The 15,184-nt window shown below is 43.4% G+C and overlaps 1 protein-coding gene across 2 annotated transcripts in view; it reads left to right on the top strand.

The window, feature by feature from the left end:
* The window catches only part of AGBL1 (AGBL carboxypeptidase 1), a 265,872-nt gene that overhangs the window by 23,693 nt on the left and 226,995 nt on the right, over window positions 1–15,184 (top strand). For both annotated transcript variants that reach the window (XM_039723561.1, XM_039723560.1), the window contains exon 5: window positions 269–362. In XM_039723561.1, coding sequence (XP_039579495.1) covers window positions 269–362 — 94 coding nt within the window. The remainder of the gene's footprint in view (window positions 1–268; window positions 363–15,184) is intronic.

The following is a 15,184-nucleotide window of genomic DNA, read 5'->3' as shown; positions in this document are numbered from 1 at the left end:
GAAAGTGCAATGTCTACAGGAAAAGGGGCTTTGGGGAAATTGGGAAAGATCTGCAGGCCTGGTTTTGCACCTGATTTTGGCTCAGGTTTTGTCCACAGACAGTTTTATGCTTCACTTTCTGTATATCTAAGGGGACCTGTGGAGTCCAGATGGGAGCCCAGAGAGCTCATAGCCCCAGGGGCAGCTACTCGTCCCCACATCTCTTCTAAGCAATGTTTGCCAGCTGCCTCCTTCAGAGCTGACTGCTTTTTTCCTTTTATTGCCATAGTTACCACGGGAACTATGCTTGGCATCAATGGAGCCATGGAGCTGCTTTTCAAAGTCATCACTCCCTACAGCAAGAGACACGTCAGGACGGTCAGGTAGGCAGTAGCCCCAAGGGAGCTCATCTTTCCAGGACAGCAAGAAATAAAATTCTGGTTCCACTTGAAGAGGCAAAGAAATCAGAAATGTATGCAGTTTCCACTCACTTTAAATCTGCAGGGTTTTTTAAGAGGCAGAAATAGTTCCCTGAAGGACACGTTAATGCTGTGATTCATCATATGATTCATGCTGGTGGCCCTTTATTTGTAGTGTGCCCTAGACAGTGATGGCAGTTTGATTGCAAGGTACCCTCCTTCATTTCCCAGACACAACTGGGTTTGGAGAAGCATGTGCTGGCAGCAGACAAGCCACTCCTGCCTCCCACTCAGCCAGAACTGCCTGCCACCATCAGCCTGGGGGTAGATGGAGTGGAATCAAGGCAGTGCTGCCTCATCCTCCATTTGCAGAGGGCCATGACCTGGTCATCATGATATTTTTGAAGTATGACAGTTCATACTAGTATTAATTTGTATCTGCTTTTAAGCCCATCCCACATATTTCAAATAGTTCTTTTCTGAAGACATCAAGTCCATTTTATATCTTCATCTCAATGCTGAATGTTAGTCCCCAAGCTGTCTGCTCTGACCACTTCCTCAGATGCCTTTCAAGGCAAACTTTATGAGAGCAAAACACATATCTCTGGCTTGCTCTTTAAAAGCAGGAGGAAGAATTTGCTGCTGTGAGCTGTGCCCACACAATCCCGTTTGCTTAAGCCACACAGAACCTGCCAGTTCTCCTGCTGGGATATGCAATGGCTTGTGGGGCACAGTCCTTACTTGCTCAGGCATGTGCCAGCAAGGACAAGGCAGCATTCAGCCAGTTCTGGCTTCTGCATGGACCTGACATGGGTGATGTCCATAGCTGGTGATTACTGAGGAAGCAGCTTCAGGTAGAGCACGAGGTGAGAAGGATGGACAGACACAGAACAGTTTGGCCACAGTTTGCTTAGCCGTGGTTGAAATGGGGGCCAGTCACCCTGGTTGTGTTAAATAATGTCCATCCTGCTGTTACCATCAAAGACTGATATCAGTTCTCTCAATATCATGACTTACACAATAGCTGGGAAGGAATTTGAATGCATTTCCACCAGCCACCAGTGCTGAAGCTCCTCATCAACACACAGCACTGTTGTTTGCTAAGTGCAGCTTTCTTCTTATTCCTCTGCCTACATGTCTGAAGAGACACAGTTTTTTGGACTGTTTGCTTTTCTAAATCAGACACTGAGGGGACCCAGCAGATGCAAAACTTCCTGCAGCTGCCTTGTTGATGGAAGCCAACTCACTTTTGCCTGTGTTTTTGGCTTTCTTGCACAGTGCCAAGTACCTGGAATTGCTTCACAGCTTCAATTCTCTCTTAGACAAAGTAACTGAGATGCCTCTACATGGGGATACTGGATGTTTATTACACAGATGTTTGGATATCACCCAACTCAAAGAATATTACCACTAAGATATTATTCCTAGGATATCTGAGTATCCTTCAACATTCCCATCAGGCCTCATGTAATAACTTTAAGATTTAGGCAGCCTGGAGAACTGTTTTATGTAAGACAGGGGTGCCCAGGATGAGTTAGACCCAGAGCTGGGCTTGGCTTCTGACACAACCAAAAGTGATTGACGGGTCCAAGCCCCATGCTTAACTAAGCAAATTCCACTCAGTTCCTTGTTTTCCTTCCTGTGGAAGTGTTGGCTGTGATTAAACCAGCGCTAGTTCTGCTTCTGTGATAGGCCAGGATCTGTGTGTGATGGGACTTGGGCCTGTATCAGTTTTCTGTTAAGCAATGGGACTGGCTGCCTAAAGGCTTTTAAAATTAATTTTGTGCAGAACTGCTTTATTTTCCATTGACTGTTTACCATAGAGGAAGTGGAAACCTTGGTATCTGTCACACCTTTCTAGCCTGGCTTCTTGCTGAGATACATTTGGAGATGCAGGGAGTGTTGCTGAGGGTTGCTGTAAATGTAGTCTATAAATGCTCTAAAATACTCACTTCTAAGGGAAACAATCAGAGAAACATGCTGCTTTTGATTTCAATGATTCCACATTGTCAATATGCAATATTTAGCTTTTACTTCCTTTTATCTGGTGCACAAGGATTGTTTTGAATTCTTCTGTGGATGTTTTTTTCCATTTGGAACACAGACACAAACATCAGAAAATCAAACTCAAAATTGCCCTCAGTAAATCCCATTTTTCAGATAATAAGCCTTTTTATTTATTACTGAAAAGCTTCAATTTATTTTTCATTGGAAAAAGGTGTCTTGTGCATTAATTTTTGTCTACCTGAGCTTTCTCACTGCTAGTTCAGTTTCCTAATTTTCTTTTTATTTCCTAAAAATATCTGTGCTCTTCTTAAAACATGTTTTTCATGAGTGTGCAAACAGTGCATACAATCTTTACACAATCTTTTCAACTCCCACCTACTCTTGGTCTAAGGAACAAGAACCATAAATCAGCTGAAGCCTGGTGGCCACCCATCTGGCCTGCCCAGGGCTCAGAGCTGTGCCTTTTGTTTCATAACTAGGGGCAGCTGAGAAGCTCAGTGGCACAGTGGAACAGCCTGTTTTACATTAGAAGAACCACACAAGCCTGTTTTGTTTCAAAACACAATTGCAACCCATTAAAAGGCACTAGTTTTTCCTTAGTCAGTTGAGGCTCTGTTTGTTTGCAGTTCACTTGGAAGTGCTGCTTTCATTGTGGAAAGTGGCTGTAGGAGATATTGTTGGCAAGAATTTAGGCCTTGAGACCAGAAGAACAGACTGTAGAGTGGGTTACAGATCTTCTCTCCCAGCATTAGCAAATGCCTGGAATAGCTGCAGTCTGAAAGCCCTAAGCATCTTTGCAGCTCATCAGAAAATGGAGGTAGGTATGTGTGGAAAAAATGTCCTTTCATGATTTAACTTGCTCTAGCTAAAGCTTTATGAGGTGACTGGGATGGGGAACTTATGGATGGGTTTTCTGAGCTGGGGAGAAAGGATGAAAAGGGGTCATGTTCTTTGTCTAGCTCAGCATGTGCTTCCCAGCTATCTGACACTGGTGCAGCTCTTCCCAAAGTGGCTGTGACTATGCTGAAATTGGGAGTGTATTATTTTGGTGTAGTTCTTGGTCACAAAAACATTGGATTCTTTTTGCCTGTAAGCTGTAGAGAGCACTAGCCTCTAACCTGCTGGCAGAGGAAAACTCCAATATTGTCCCAGAAATCCTTTGACCCTCACTTTTTACTTGCTCTTGGTACCTTCTCTCCACCTCATAACTATGTGCCATCGTGGTTTGCCTTTTTGCTGTGAGGGAACAGCCGGCAACTGTGGGAGCTGAGATTACCCTGGCTCTCTGATCAGCTGCCAGGAATGCAGCATTGAAAATGCACCACTGCTCTGGTGGGTCCACCCGCGTTCCCCTGCCCTGGGCAGCAGGAGGGCCAAGGTCACTTTAAGAATCTGCCCTGGAGAGTGCCCTGTGAGAGCTTTTTTTTAGCCCGCTAAGATGTGGAAACAAGATACATAGTTCTATTTATTTTTCCCAGTGGCAAAGCTCTGGGGTATTTAGAAATAGTCTCCCCATGCTCCAATTGACCTTTTCTGGGTATGTGCCAAGTAGCTCTGATTCCCCTGAGACTGTGACTCATGGGCTTTATTGGCTTTAGTTAGGCATTTGAGGTCTTCAGCTTGCTGGTGCCATGACTGTGGATCTCTCCAGAACTATCCATATCTGAGGTAAAAGCTACATGGAGAAAACATGGAACTCTCTGTGGTGTTGAGATCTCTTGAGTGAACCACTGTGAAATCCAATACTTTAGGCTGTCTTGTCCATCTCTCATGATGCTGTGCTGCAGAGAAGTTTTCCTGATACCTTTTACAGGGACAGTTTAAAATAAAGCCAGAGGATGTTCTGCTTTTCTCAGCTCTGTTTGTGTCAGTAGCTGGGATATCTGATAGGAGTGTGTGTGGGATGCTCAAATCTTCGCTCCATCAACACCTTCTCTAATGTAGCATCTCTGATGCCTCACACAGTGCAGTGATCACTGCTCTTTTCACCTTTCATCCTTATTATTCCCTGTATGTTCCACAGCTTCCACCTCTCTCCTACTTTCCAGTGTCCCTTTTAACACTGTCGCTTGTTTTCCCCTCTTCCTTGTTCTGAGATGTGTTTGGATGGGTTGTGGAATGTGACAGTGGGAGATGTTTGCTCTCTGGTCAGCCAGGAGCTGGTCTCTTCTGCATGACTCTGTCCAGGTTGTCAGGTTTCCTCACCAGTGGCTTTGGAGGCCATGAGTTGTCTGAGGGTTCATGTTGTGCACGCTCTTCTAGGACTCCTCATGTTGAAAATGGAGTATCAAAGAGGCTGAAAACAAAACCCTCAGAGTTTATTCTCCTTTCATAAGAGGAAGACCTGTGCCATTTAGAAGACAGCAAATGGTGGGATGACTGTTGCATTGGTCGTTCCCTCCATTATGTTTTCCTTTTCTGCTGTTAAAAGGCTGGTGCACAGTTTTATTGAAGCAATTTGGATAGTCTGTTAAAATGTCTTTGTTTTTCAAACCTCTATGAGTACATCTATTTATCATACTGAGCAGAGCTGGCTCATGGTAAGTGTTCGCATAAACCTTGTATGAAAGATTACAACAAGAGTGAGTATTCATCAGAAATAAAAACTCTTTCTGTGGGTATTCAGAATACTTGGCTTTCTACATTGGGCTATTCCAGTAAAGTTTGACTACTTAATTAAAAGTGGAAAGTGAATAAAAAGGGTCTGGGAATGGTGCCAAATTAATTCACTAGAAAATGTGATATGCAGAAATTATCTGCCTTTGCTCATGTCCAGCATTACCCACTTCTGACATTTGATCACAATTCTTCTCATGTTTGGTGCTTATTGGTAGTTCCAGAGCCTCAAATGCTTGCTGATAATCTCCCTTTTCATTAAAGGGAGGAAATCCTCCCATGTAACTCTATTTCACCTGAGGTGGATGTCTGAATTCCTTACATACTGAAGGGAAAAAGAAGCAAGTTCTCTTCACCTGTGGTAAATGTTTGCCTCTACAAACTTGGGGTCTTGCAAACATTTATTTCTCTCTGTGCAGTGGAGGATGAGTCTGCAGTGGGCAACCTGGAAGTGGCATAATGGGCATTTAAAGCTGGGTCAGGTAGAAGGTTGCTGAAAGAGATTTGTAAAGTGGAGTCAGGGCTCAAAACCCAGGACGAGTGTGAATACCATAGGTGTCTTTTCTTTGATGATAAGTGCTCAGAGGTGATTTGAGGTGGAGAGGGATTCATGAGCCTGAAACATGCAGGAATATTGATGGTACTGTTGCCATGGCCATGAAGTGATTCCTGTATCACATATTTCTGTCATAGTGGAAGCTGAGGAGAGTTTTACTGACTACGGGAAGAAGAGCTCATGCAAGTGAAAAGAGAAATGCCAAGGTGATCAAAGAGCACCTCTAAAGCTAAAAGCCATATTTAATCAGATATTGTGTCAGATTGACCAAGGAGAATATGAAGACCCTGGAAATGCTGAAAATATAAGTTAAGAGGCTGTACACAGCTTCAAACTAGGCTTTGAATATAGGGTTATAGATGTATTACTCTGCTGTTTAGACAAAGAGAGAAGACACATACTGGGGATGAGCTGAATACCGGACTTGCCTTTTCTGCTGAGAAAGGCAAGAGAGAGGCACATGGAAGAGATTCAACTGCAAATGTGCCCTAGACCCCAGTGCAGGCATCTAGGTTTTTTCCTATGCTTAATCCTATTGTCTTGCTGGTAGACCACCATAAACATTTAGTGCAATTCCATCTCCTGGGTTGGTCTAAACTTCCAGCTGTTCTCTTCTTGATCAGAAGAATATGTGGTGTATCTGGCCACAGCCAGACTGTATTTTGAAAGAGCAGAAACTCAAGGCACAATCATGGTGATTAGTTCAGGTTTTCAGGTTCCTCTTTGACCTCAGAGAAGCTGTTGTGATGGGTTCTTTTTGAGGAATGTTCTATGTACAGCTTTATGCCTTTGTTTATTTGGCAGTGGTTCCTGATAGAAGATCAAAAGCAAATCATTCTTAATTCATCTTGTTAGTCTGTGTTTTGTCATTAATCATGTTGAGCAGTCTGGATATTTAATTGGAAAGTAACACATGATTCTATTGGAATGTGGTCAGAATTAATCAATGCTTAGCATTTTGAGAATAAACAGACACTATTTGGTTCACTTGATTTGTGTAGAAAATTCATAGGAAGGGAAAAATCATTTCTGTTGAGCTCTATCACAGCTAAATTACTTGCTTCCCATCTGGCCTTGATCTGCATGGGATTTATCCTAGAGGTCCTGTTAAATAAAACTAGAAAATACTGTTCTGAATGAGACAATGCCAGCAACAAAGGAAAACGTATTGTCTTGAAAATTTTTCTTTATATAAAGTGTCTCTTCAACTTGACTAAAATCTCAGATAACATGAAGCAGGGATGGTTGCATCACTAAGATAAGTAAATAAACCCTACTGTGCAAATTTATTGCAATGAGCCATTGTAATAGAAGAAATGATCTTGGAGCCAGAGGTGTCCCAGTTTCATGCAGTTCCTTCTTTCATTATTTTTACGGTCTGTGTGGTTTCTCTCAAAGAATGACCCGTTCTAATATCAATAATCAGTTACAAAATCTCATTTCAGACTGGTGCTGCTTTGCAGAACAAATAGAGTTGCATTTCAGAATTACACTTTACTGGCATTGTACTGTTAATAGCAGTTGATGAGAGAAATTGAAAAATTAAGAGGTAGAGACAAGGAAAAAAGAGATGTTTTCAGGCGAGATTTGAAAATAGATGAGGAATTGATGAGGCGGAGAGGAACTGCATCTCCCAAGGTTGTTCCAGAGGTCTGGGTGAACAAGGGGCACACAGAAATCCTGGTGCCATCTCTTGGTAGCCTTTGGAATGGCATGTTTCACCACAGATGCCCCCACCTCTGAGGCATTAAAAATTGGTGAATGAGCATTATATGGAGAGAAATTCACTTCTGAACTTAAGTTTATATGTCACGGGAAGGGGGGAACTGATTTATGAATGGAGCAAGTTGGTGAGACTGTTATTTTGAAAGAGCTGTTTGCCTTTTTCTTTTGGGCCTAGCTAATGTTGTACATCTATTTTCACGCCAGAGTTTGAAAGAGAAACAATGCTTTCAGCTGAAGGCCTTTCTTTGCCTGCCTATTATTTCTCCCCTTTGGTGAGATAGAGTGCTATATTTGGAAAGATGCTGTGAGGGCAAGTCCCTGCTGTTCTCAAGTTGGCTTTTCACAGCCAGTGGCTATGGCAGATGGAGTTCATGACTGGGCTCATGTGATGGCTTTGGGTACGTCTATACTGCAGGCAACTCTGGGTTTGTTGGGCAGGAGACTGCCTCTGCCTGACCTTTAATCTTCCTCCTTCTCCTAACAAATGCTCAGGCTTGCAACAGGCTGCCCAAGCTTCTTAAGACATGTTATCCAGTCTGGGAGTGTTGTTCATGTTGCTGTGTCTGTCTTGCTGTTGGTCTTTGTTTTAACCAGATAAAACTAACACCTGGGTGCCTCAGTGCAATCCCCCTGCCTCCTAGGATCTCTCTGAGGTGTATATCCCCTGTAACCATCCCATGGAATCTACTGTCCTTGCCATCCAAATGGGAGGTGTGACTTGATTTCATATATCAGTTGCATCTGAGTGTTTCCCAGAGTTAGATGAATTGTTAATACTATTAATGCTGTCTTGCAGCTGAATATGATAGTCCCCCACAGGAGGTTAGGTGAAGACTAGTGAGAAAATGCCAAGCATTTTGTAAGTAGCATGTCAAAATCAGAGTGGAATTATTAATAATAATAAAAAGAATACCGCTAGAAGGATTATAAAAGATTTCATAATTTAGGAAGAAGTGAAGGCTTGGGATGACTTCTGGGAGTTGGTGCGTTCTCAGTGAGATGTGGAATGGGCAGGCTCCTGATCTGGAGGTGCAGGAAGATCTTTCACCAATGGTAGTGGGGCTATAAGAGTAAAGAAGGCAAAAAATCTAATGTTAGGAGACAAAGGATCTCTTGTGTCTGAGTTGTTAACCTGAAATCCTGTATATTGCTGTGGACAAGTCACCTGAGATCAGACTTTTCATACGCTTAAACCCACATCTTTCTCATGCTTTACTAAGGGTAGTGAGGGTGCACTCAGCTCTGTCTGAGACATTCAGTGAGAACATAGATAGGAGAAATGAGAAGAGTGAAGAACAGTAGTGAATTTGTGAAAGGTTTTATGTTCAGGTGGGATATGGCTGAAGTGGGCTGTGGAGTGAATGTGGAGCTGGTGCAGTGAGGAGAGGGTTGAGCAATGTGGTTATGTGACCTTGCAATCATGTTTGAGGTGGCTGTGATGTGCCAAGCTTTCAGAAAACCTCAGCCAGGCAGCCCTGGAGGATGGGGACTGGAGGGAAGGGATTTCCAAACAAAGCCTATCTGAATGTGCATGCAGAGATGATGAATGGGTGCCCACCCTGCCTGTTTGCCTACATTGGTTTTCCTGCGTCAAGGAGACAAAGAAAGAATTCCCCCTCGGAAATCACTGCATTGGGTAATGACGCGAATCTCTGATAGAGGCCAGAGAGTGAGCAGATAAAGCTGAGGGCACTCACTTGTGTGTCAGCACATGTGAGAGCCCAGGAATCTCTTCTTCTTTGCCTTTCACTTGATTTATTGCCATTTCTCCTCCCACCCAGAAGCCTCTTGCCCTTATGAAGAGGACAGAAAGCAGCTGTGAAATCCCCCCCACAAAAGCTTTCAATCCAAAGATAGACAAGGGAAATTTGGAAGAAACAATGAAAATAAGTCTCAATGCACAACTTCTACAGAAGCAATTTGCACAATGCTGTCCCTACAAGGAAATCAGCCCCAAGAATTTCCTGTGGGTGCTGAGGCTTTTCCCCAGCTCCACCAGTGCTGACAGTGCTGGCAGGTAGAGTGTGAGCCAGTCTCTAGAACTATCAGTGGTTTTAAAGCACAGCAGAGATTAGACCTGCCCCGAGCAGAGTTATATGACACAGTGTCAAAGCCTTAGCAACAGCCTTTCTGCTGCAGGGTTCCCTCTCCTGATAGCACTGTTGGAGCCTCACCAGCTGTAGCAGCAGCAGGGTAACTGGGTTTAGAGATAGAGGCAACACAAGAGGCTCATTTCCAGTGAGTGAAAGAGAGCTCCAAAGTTCTTCAGTCTTTCAACTCTTTTGAATGGTTATTAAACAATTACTACAGAGAATGAGAGAAAATAAATAATAATGTTTGCCAGTGAAGGTGAAATGAATTTTTTAGGGAGAGAAAGTTTTGTAACAGCAGTGGCACAGATTCAGCACAGGGTTCTGGCTCGCTAACGCTGGCACAGCTCTTCCCAATCTCTTTATCTGCAGGGCAACACTCGGAATTGCAGCAATGCCAGTAAAATCTGTAAATAAACCCAGGGCTGAGCTGCTGGGGGAGGTGTTTGGAGGCAGGGCTTGGAATGTGGAGGGGAGAACCTGAAGACTTGAGGAAGTGGCTGATGAGGAAGAACAGGGCTGCTGATTCCCAGCATGGGTGGCTGCAGCTCTGGGGATGGGAATGGAAACTCCCCCTGAAGTGCAAACCTTGGAAAGGTCATGACTCTGAGACAACAAAAGACAGGTTATTGCAGAATGGAAAAGAGCATCATCCTATAGCTTCAACACACCAAATGCATGTGTTTCTTTTCTGTTTTGAAGGGATACAATTCAAGTTTTGTGTGGACCAGAGGGCATATGCTGCAATGGCACAACAGCTGTCACTGTCTAGTCAAAAGCTTAATTTCCTCCTTGTTTTTCATAATTTAAAATTGCAGTTAAAAATTTGTGGTCATTCCAGTTTTAACCACCTTCCAGATTTTACTACGTACTAAAAACAGGCATGTGGAAGAACCATCCCAATGATGCTCAGAGCTTTTCCTATTAATTTCAATTCTTTATCCCTGTTGCTTCAGTATTATATTTACACCTTAAGTTCTACCAGCCTTGGCTTTGATATGGTCTGTTTTCAGATCCCAGAGTTTGGCTGGATTATATCAAATGGAAGATTTCCAATGGAAAAGAAGGGGAAAAAAACCCCCAACCCCTAACTTTCATTACTTTGGCTTCTACAAATTACTGCTTCAAAAAGCCCCTGCAGTTATGCCAGTGTGACATGGAAGCTTTCAAACAGCAAATATCATGAGAATTTGACCCAGTATGTGCTGCGTTTTGACATTTACCAACTTTATCTTCCTTTTAAACATTCTAGCTAAATGCTGTCAAGGACAGGCATTATGATGTGACCAGATTATTGCTTAATAAAGAGTTAGACATGTGCAACTGAACAAATTCATTAGTCTATGGGTGGCTAGATGGGGGTTAGGGTTAGGCTGGGTCTAACCTCAGCAGCCAAATGCTGCCTTACCATCAGCCTCACGTGTTCCATGGTGCTGTAGTGACCTGTGTTGCAATTGAGGCTGGTGTGAACTGCCTGCTCTCAAACCCCCTCAGCTGCAGATGAGGGAGGGAAGCTGAGGCTGTGCTGTGGCTGCCCTGGCATTCTTCCTGCCCATCCTCTCAAAGTCTTTTCCTCCATGTTGAGCCTCAGGCACCAGCTGGGCAAAGTGCTGTGTGGATGATCTAGCAGTTAAACCTATTTCTCTGACTCTTGTGCATTCTAGGGAAATGAATAAAACAACATCTCATTCTTTCTCAGGATCCTTCCTCTGCTGTTCCCGCTGCTGTCTTACACAGGCTGTTCTTTGAAATGCTGCAAACCTCGAGGAACTGCGGCTGCAGAGAGCCTCATCTCTGACCTGCAGCCTGCAGGTTGCCTTCCCTGCAGTCAGATGTCCCACTTCTGTCCTGCAGAGCTGTGGAGACGAGGACAGGACAAGGGCAGGGTCACAGCAGGTGTTGGGAGTGGTGGCTCAGCCTGCTTGCAGGGACAGCTTCTGCAGAAGATGCATCCCCATTTGCAGCATCTGCTCTGTTTTGGGTGAGCCTGCTCACAATCCTCAAGTGATTCTGTCTACCCTGAAAGTCTTAGGTCCAAAAGCTGCTGCAGGGCAGTGGGAAAGCTGTCTGCTTTCCCCACTTTGGCTCCTTTTCCTGCAGATGTATCTCTGGATATACTGCACAATACAGCAGTATCCCCACCCTCACTATCCAGCAAGACAAACCACAGAATGGAGAGGGAGGTGAAGAGCAGGATGGCTTTTTCTGCTAAATCCTTATTGAAAATCCCAGGCAAATTAATAAGCTTTTCTCCCTGCTCTGCATCTGCAATATTTTTCCCCCTGAAACTTCATGCTTGCCTGTGGCAAAACTAGTCAGTATTGTGCATTTCTAGCAGCATTCTATATATGTTTTGCAGCCCTCTGTTTTGGCACACATTGTGGGCAAAATGGGCATTTTTTCTAGAACAAAATATAATTTGATACATTTCTTAACACTGGCTATTGGCACTGACTGAAGGTACCTAGGTGAGACTTGAATTTTTTGAATGAATGTCCAGATTTTCAGAGATATTGAAATGTGTGAAGATAAAAGGGAATGCAACCTTAAAAGAGAGCCTCTCAGCAGGTTAATGGATTAACTTGTACAGTTAAAAGGTAGTTCTGACCTTAGTATACAAAGGAGCTTTAAAAAATCCTGCTGAGTGCTACCTGCATGTTTAGACATAGAAATGCCTTTTAAATTCAGGTCAAGATGCCTATTGTGAATGTGTAAGAGAATGTTACTTTGTGATTCTGGAGCATGTTTATGCATTGTTCTCAATTTGAGGCTGATTTAATAATGCCAATTAAGCTCAGTATTGTGTGCACGTGTGGCATACAAATGAATACCCCAGTATTTCCAAGCAGGTTCTTGTTTGACAGCATCAGTCAGGACCAACAAAGTGTCAAGTCCCCAGTTCACACTGAATTTAGTGCTGGAGAGCTATGTGTGGATGTAGTTAGGGACAAAAATCATTAGAGGCTGAAAAGTGGGAATAACTGGGAAACAGGAAAGATTTGGTGACTTATTCTGCACATTTTCTTCTGCATATTTTGTTTATATTCCACTTGCATATGAGTTTTTCAGGCAGGTCCAACTCTGTTCACCATCCTTTGGTATTTGGTAATGGATAGAAACAGCCTGACCTGTGTGAATAGCAGGGGAAGTGATATCTCCTTGGGAAGCTCATGGGGATTGATAAATGCATTGCATGCAAGAAGATTAATTTCATAGGCTTCTTTTTGCACTTGCACCTGCTGCATGAAACAGCTTCCAGCTTTGGCACATTCAAAAAACCCTCTGCAATCCAGCCCTCTTCCCTAGAGATTTCAAACTTAGATTTTCCTTTGGCTGGACCTTATGGATGTGCTTCATCTGAATAGGGCCAGAGGGGTGAAGTGCAATTTAAACTCGGACTGATGGATCTATTTCTAAGCCTTGTAATATGGAAACAATACCATCAGATTAAAAAGGACTGTGTTTTTTATCTTGTGTTCAAAATAAGTCATTCCTTCTTTTATTCTTAAACATCTGACTTTTGCTTAAAGAGAAGGCATCTGTACAAGTCAGCCTCCTTTCTTGGAAGAGATCAAGGAAGATGATGCTTTCTCAGTCCTTCAGCTTCATAATTCATGTCCTTTTCAAGTCTCTTATGTTGTACACATTTTTTTTAAATGAGCTTCTCTGAAAGGTGTTTGTTTCTTTGGTTAAAAAGACCAACCAACCAAAACTCTCAAAAAAACCCCAGACCTAAAAATTCTGAAAAGCACAGGAAAGGCTGAAATGAGAACTCAGGTTTCCCATCCATCGCAGCAGCCTAGCTCCATGTAGGAAAGGTGACTATTTAAAACACAGCTCAAGGGAACCTTTTTCTACAAAGTGCTTTTTAAAGATGTTGTACCCTGAGATTACTGCTGCCTTAGAGACGGTTTGTACTAACCAGCAGTCAGGAAGAGCTATGGCTCTTAGCCCTGATTGCATTGAAACCAGCCTCCCTTTTATGCTCTCAAACAGCCCTGGGCACAAGCACTGACATGTTAGATACTTCTCTACCTGGACTGTCAGCAACACAAGCTGCCCTTGGATATTTCACTGCCAGTAATTGAGAGTATTCATAAGATGAAAATCTTGCAGAGGTTTGCCAGCAATATGGTGTGTATGCAGTCTTATTTTCTGGCATCATAAACCCCTGGGTACCCCCAAACTCAACCTGAATCATTCACCAACAGAGATTCCCTAGTGGCAGAGCATCTGCAGTTCAATTTCTCTTAAAGAAGTCCCAAGTTGTCCTGCTGAGATTTGAGCCCAGGGTTTCTGGGTATGTCACCAAGAATTGTCATTTGACTTCATCATGCAGAGATTGTGCCCCTCTCCCTACCCTTACACTGGGTGTACAGAACTCAGAATAAGAGAAGGCTGAATGATTCAGAAGTAGTAAAAAAAAAAAAAAAAGAAAAAAAAAATTGAGGTTGGGTGTCTTCCCCCATGTGTGGAGCACACACTCTGCTGTCAGAAGAGTGTTCATGTCAATCCCTGTGGTTTCCAGAGCAAAGAGCTGCTGGGAATGGATGAGCTACAAATAAAATGACAGCTAAGGAGTGAGCCAAGAGAACACCAGGCTCTTTTGAACTGAGTAGAACTGGATTGGGAGTGGAAGACAGCTGCCTGGGGGAAGGAGGGGGATTTAACCACATTCCCTGACACATTTTAACTGTGTATGAGATGTTCTACAGGGCTCTGCTGGTGCTTATTAGCAGATGTGGCCTCAATGAGTGTCCTCACCACTCCTTAATAATCAATCAAGGGTAGTATTGACCCCCTTTCCCAGTCCCCTTCCCTGTGTCCCTGGGGTGGGAGAGCTGGGTTCTCACACTGTCAGCCTGGAACTGCCTGGGTGATGAATTTGTTAAGAATTCTGTCTGATTGTGAACCTTCCAGCTCCTTTATCTTGATGTGAATGACAAGCTGTCACAGATATGCCTCAGCCATGTTGGTGACATCTGACCCTGGAGAGAGAGCTGACATAATCTTCTGAGGTATGGCTCCTGCCTGGGAGGCAGTGCCAGCCCTGCACTGCACTGGGAGAAACGCCTGGGTATTCTTTTGGCAAGGTTTTAAGTGCATTTCATGTACCTTGTTCTTTTTTGTTACTACTTTGAAGCTAATTTAATTTAGAACTGTAAAGAATAGCTTGATTCTTTAGGATACAACTGTCTCAACTTCTGTACTTGTACACAAGGAAAAGTAGGATACTTGTAAGGATGCCTGGAGGATAAGCCTGGAGTCACTCTTCTTTCTGGGAGGCAGAGATGAAAGAGGCTGGAAGGCTGTGCCTTTTCTCTGATTTTAACCTGACAGAGAGGCAGAGATGTTTGGAAGATGCTGCAGTGAAGGCTTTGAGCTGAACCTGGGAACTGGAATGGATGTTTCCATTACAAAAGGAGTGTGTGGTTTTGTCCCCTTATCTTTCAGCATTATACTGAAAGCACATCTGTACACAACAGCTGGATATCCGAACTCCACCTGTTGGCAGTGTGGGAGACATGGCAGACTGTAAGAAAACTTTGCCTTCAGTGTAAGTTTTAGTGCCTTGCTAACAAGCTGGAATTAAAGAGGACAAGATGATGGGTGTTTTTGCCTAAGTCCTAGACTAGCACTGCTATGAAAATGCCAGCAGCATAAGCAGCTTTTCCCCACCCATATTTCCAAGACTTGTGAAACTGCTGGGTTTAAGTCTTTAAAACAAATCACTGTGCCAGTGCATGGATATTTCAGATCTGTATTTCTGGGCCATGGGGGAAATGACTTTC

Source organism: Passer montanus, unplaced genomic scaffold (assembly GCF_014805655.1).
Source record: "Passer montanus isolate IOZ18808 unplaced genomic scaffold, ASM1480565v1 scaffold5, whole genome shotgun sequence".
In the NCBI taxonomy this organism is placed as follows: Eukaryota; Metazoa; Chordata; class Aves; order Passeriformes; family Passeridae; genus Passer; species Passer montanus.
Note: the sequence above shows the minus strand (reverse complement) of the source record. Positions and strands in the feature narration are given on the sequence as shown.